General features: G+C 48.5%; 2 protein-coding genes across 2 annotated transcripts; one reads left to right on the top strand and one right to left on the bottom strand.

Moving 5' to 3' along the window:
- Positions 1–172: 172 nt before the first annotated feature.
- Positions 173–1,372, top strand: FTJAE_13823 (QA-X; the record flags this gene model as incomplete). The annotated part of the gene is made up of 5 exons (XM_037347003.1): positions 173–350; positions 405–456; positions 504–1,028; positions 1,082–1,213; positions 1,264–1,372. 5 exons carry the CDS (start codon positions 173–175, stop codon positions 1,370–1,372), a joined length of 996 nt encoding a protein of 331 aa, XP_037199155.1.
- A 110-nt stretch (positions 1,373–1,482) lies between these two features.
- Positions 1,483–4,349, bottom strand: FTJAE_13824 (DNA mismatch repair MSH4; the record flags this gene model as incomplete). Its single annotated transcript, XM_037347004.1, has 5 exons — positions 1,483–2,310; positions 2,356–2,756; positions 2,801–3,158; positions 3,284–3,610; positions 3,660–4,349. 5 exons carry the CDS (start codon positions 4,347–4,349, stop codon positions 1,483–1,485), a joined length of 2,604 nt encoding a protein of 867 aa, XP_037199156.1.
- Positions 4,350–4,889: the final 540 nt, after the last annotated feature.

Genomic DNA, 4,889 nt, shown 5'->3' on the forward strand with positions numbered 1-4,889 from the left:
CTCCTCCCCACTCCCACTAACTCCTCCCCACAGCGCATCATAATCCGTCACCGCGGAAAACAACCACAGCGACGGTTTCATACGGCATTTGCTAGCAACAAAACAAGCTACCTTGGACTCTTATCCCTTTCCTTGCGTCTTCTGGAAAAACAAAGACCAAGAAAAATAAATAATGGAGCAGCAGGAATTGAACGACATTTACGCTTTTGCCGTGCAGCTCGGCAAAGATGCCGGTGACATGCTCATGGCCGCTGCTCAGCGCCGAATCGATGGGAGTGGCCAGTCTTCCAGTGCTGTTTCGTATGTTGAGAAAGAGAACTCGGTAGATATCGTGACAAAGACAGACAATGGTATTCCTTCCTTGTATCCTACCATCTGTTCATGGCATAGCTGACTCTGCCTAGATGTTGAGAACTTTATCCGCACAACTGTTCTCAGTAAATATCCCGATCATGGGTATGTCTTACCCCTCGTCTTATCATGACCCTCACTAACGACCGCAGATTCCTCGGCGAAGAGTCCTACTCTGCCGGTGCTTCGCGAACATATCTCGTTGAAGACAAGCCAACATGGGTAGTTGATCCTCTCGATGGCACCGTCAACTTCACACATCTCTTCCCCATGTTCTGCGTATCAATCGCTCTAGTCGTCAAGGGTGTTCCAGTCATTGGCGTCATCAACGCCCCCTTCCTCCGCCAATTCTTCTCATCATGCACAGGACGAGGCGCATGGCTCAATGAGACACAGCGACTACCGTTGATTCGAAACCCGATTCCTCCGATGCCTGCTAATGCGCCTAGCGGTTGTACGTTCTCCTGTGAATGGGGCAAGGACCGTCGCGATATTCCAGACGGCAACATGTCGCGAAAGATCGAGTCTTTTGTGAACATGGCTTCGGAGAGGAATGGCAGGGGAGGCAAGGGTGGTATGGTCCATGGCATGCGAAGCTTGGGCAGTGCGACATTGGATCTTGCTTACACTGCCATGGGATCTTTCGATATCTGGTGGGAGGGTGGATGCTGGGAATGGTGCGACTACCTCGCTTTATTCTACAGTATAACAGAGATGCTAACTATAATAGGGACGTCGCGGCTGGTTTCGCGATCCTTGAAGAGGCTGGTGGTCTTGTAACAACAGCCAATCCCCCCCGCGACCTAGAAACCGCCGATATTACAAGGGCACATCTTGGAGGCCGGCTATATCTAGCCATACGGTACGCATACATCAACTGAACCTTGAGGCTGACTTACTAACACTTCATAGCCCCGCAGGCCCGTCAGCGACAGAAACAGGACGACAAACACAAGAACGAACAGTGAGAGAGGTCTGGAAGCGTGTCCGAGAATTAGATTACAAGCGCCCAGGCGTATAAACAGCTTCAACAATATCAACATAATAAACATAGAAAATCCTTTAGCAAGCACAACATGACTGCCCATTCATATGCACCCCACATTGCTGACCGAGTAATATACCTTCCAACTACATATTGTCAACTTCCTCCATGCGGGCAACAAAGTCTTCTTGTAAACGCTGCAGATAACCGGGGAGCGCCTCCTCGCTTCCAGAATCCTTAGCTTGTCTAAGTGCATCTTGCAGATTGAGAATGAGTTTTCGGCGGGCTACAAGCCTAGCTGACTCTGAGCTACGCTTGGTCGTTTCTCGTTTTCGCCTGATGTCCTTAGCCACCTCTTCGGCTTTGTCAATGAAGGACTGGGGAAGCCCGATAGCACGTGCCAAATTGATCCCATAGTGCTCTTCACCTCTGATGGCACCAGAGGTCGCCTTGTAAAGCATTGTGATATGCGGCAGCCCATCTTCAGTTGTAGAGGTAGTGGCAGCTAGGTGAAGGTTGAGAATACCCGGACGATCCGCGAGAACCTTTGTAAGATCAACGTAGTGTGTCGCAAACCACACAGATGCTTTGCTTTGAATTAACGCTTCAGACATGGCAATCGCAATTGCTAGACCATCTCGGTTACTCGTGGCCCTGCCTAGTTCATCAATCACTGCAAGGCTCTTGTCGTCGATGTTCTTTAGGATAAAAGACATTTCTCGCATTTCAACAGAAAAAGTCGAAAGGTTACTCTCAATGTTGTCGTCAAGCGAAACACGAGCAAATATGCTGTGGATGATGGAGAAAGCGGCATACTCGGCAGGCACAAACGATCCGATTTGCGCCATGATCTGAAGCAATGCGACCGCCCGTATGTAGGTACTCTTCCCACTCATATTACAGCCTGTCACGATGTGGTAGCAATATTGCTCTGTGGAGTAATAATCATTGGGCACAAAGGTGCCGTTCATAGTCTATCAGTAAGTCAGCGTGTATCAGTAGTGGCTTCTCGAACTCACTTTGTCAAGGACAGGGTGTCTCGCGGCTTTCAGTGCGAGCGTCGTGCTGAGATCTGGCTTCACATAATTCCGAGTAGTTGCAAGCTGCGCAAAGGAAGTGATCATGTCGACAAGTGCAACCGATTCGCAGACGCGGAACAAGTGTGGGATATCAGAACGTAGTTCTTTCAGCAAGTCTTGTATAACCTTGTCGCTTCGAATGACAACCTCATTGGAGGTATCGGATAGCCTCAAATTGAGCTTGACCAAGTCAAGTGTCTGGCATTCAATCTTGTCCTTCTTTCTCACCACATTGATCAACAGATCCGGAAGGGGACGGTCATCAAAGTCTGCCGCTCGCAGCCTCAGCCAATACTTGCGCCCATTGTCGTATCGGAGGTTAGCATCAAGTCCGTGTGCCTCTAGATTTTATTAGCGACATATTGAACAAAGGAATGTTTTGTACCATTCAGAGCGTCAATGTGCTGGTGGATATCTTCCGTGAGCTCTTTGTATGTCTGGCGAGCAACATCAAGCATTCCGTTGATGCCCGCTTTGACCGCAAAGGTTCTCTGATTTCGAAGATCTAGCGCAGACTTCATGTAAGTAACATCCGCCTCAATTGTCTGCCGGATCGTGTTGAGACTGTGGCTTGTGATTTGAGGGCGACACAGCTCTCGGACCTTGGTTAGTAGCACGCTGTTGGCAGGACCCAATGCCGTGTGAAGTTCGGGGATTGACTCTAGGAAGCTTTTGATCATGAGGACCTGGTTGATCTGTTCCTCTACTTTTTGGACATCGGCATTGGTGGGAACGATGATCAACTATGGGAGTTAGTAGGATATGCGGTAATGGGGCGATTAGCTTGCCTTGGTCAGGAGCTTTTCCGTGTCATGAAAGAGTCTGAGGGCTACTCGAGTTAGCAAAATTCCATATCATCGCGGCGAACCTTGCCTTTGCGAATCTCCAAGAACATTTCTTCGTTAGTGGTCAACTCGTCCAACGCATCATACCGGGGTGTGATAAAAAGATCTGGGCGAGTGGGTGGCTGCAGAATGTTGCTACGAAGCATCCTTGAACCCATCGGGGTGCATGTATGGTTCAGCAGGCCAAAGAGTGAATCCTTAGACTTTGAGTTTCGGATATTCTGCATGATCTCAAGCGATTGCATAGCCGAAATGTCAATCATCATGGTATCTTCTGACGGTCGGTATTGGATACGGAGCGAGTGCGGCATGAAGTTGATTGAGAAGTGTTGCTGGATATACTTCATTGCCTGTTTGGAGTCAGTATCTTCATTGAAGGCCCCGGACGATTTGACTTACAGCGGCAAGAGAACAAATGGCATAGAATTTGCCTTGCGTAGCCACCTTCAAAGGCTCTATATCATCCTTGAAAGCTAGGTTGTGGATATACTCCAGTCCTTCTGTCTCGGACCATGCTGATCTTTCCAGTGCGTCGATTTGAACTTCAGGAATGAGGTCTTGGACAAGAGAAAAGAGGGAACTAGGATTGTTTGGTGGACAGGCCGTAGTCATGAACAGAATGCGTGAGGGTGCAGACAGCTGGATCTTGTGGATCGTTTTGACATAGGATTGGTTGTCACATATTTGACTGATGACAGCTTCACCAAGAGAAACATTGACGAATGCGATACCAACTGCAGGGGAAACTCCGCGAGCCTCACTCACAGCGCATACAATGGTCTGCGCTTCGCTAAGCCCGAGGATGGAAGAGGCAGTTCCGTTTCGAGACTTTCTTCCAGATGCTGTACCAGGTCTCGATCCAGGGCGTACAGTAGAAGGTCTTGAGATGTTAGGTCTTATACTATTACTTGAGTGATCGTATCCAGAGTATTCGCTTAGACTGGTCTGTGGTCGCCTGGGGGCCAAGGAGTTCCGGACTGCAGTGTGGTCGAGATATGCTTGGCTATCGCTGCTCTGGAAGTAACTCGACGATGAGCGACTAGCGGTTCTAGATGGCATAGAGCGGAGTAGCTCTAGATTCACATCCATTTTGCGATCGATGCGCTGTGGTCAACAAAGGATATCGTGTGGTGGTAGACAAGAAAAGCGGTGATAATTTTGAGACTTGGAACAAAGATCGGCAAAGTCACTTGAGAAATTTGTTGCCAAGAACCGACATCACCTTCCTGCGTTGATGGTAAGGAACCTCGAGACCCTGAGTGAGTTTGGGAAGGAGCAGCCGGGGAAAGCACCATCAAGTCAGATACCAGGCAACCGCAAGCGATCATGCATACCTACTACTTATGCCATATAATGCAAACATAGCTATTCAACTCTGAGAAGGCCATTTAATTGTTCGTGTAAAGTGACAAGAAATCGTGACTGAACCTGGGAGACACTGATAAGCCCTATATCTTGTAACCCGGATATGTGAGAATCACAGCCTTCCCCGACTAGCGGGTCATGGTTAATCCGGGCCTCGGTATTTATCATACAACACCAAGACCCACTTAGATAATAGATCCCCTAGAGAGTAAGGAAATACAGGAAACAGGCTTTAATAAGAGATATTAAACTAGTAGTATTATA

Source organism: Fusarium tjaetaba (genome assembly GCF_013396195.1).
Source record: "Fusarium tjaetaba strain NRRL 66243 chromosome Unknown NRRL66243_c0000484, whole genome shotgun sequence".
Lineage (NCBI taxonomy): Eukaryota > Fungi > Ascomycota > Sordariomycetes > Hypocreales > Nectriaceae > Fusarium > Fusarium tjaetaba.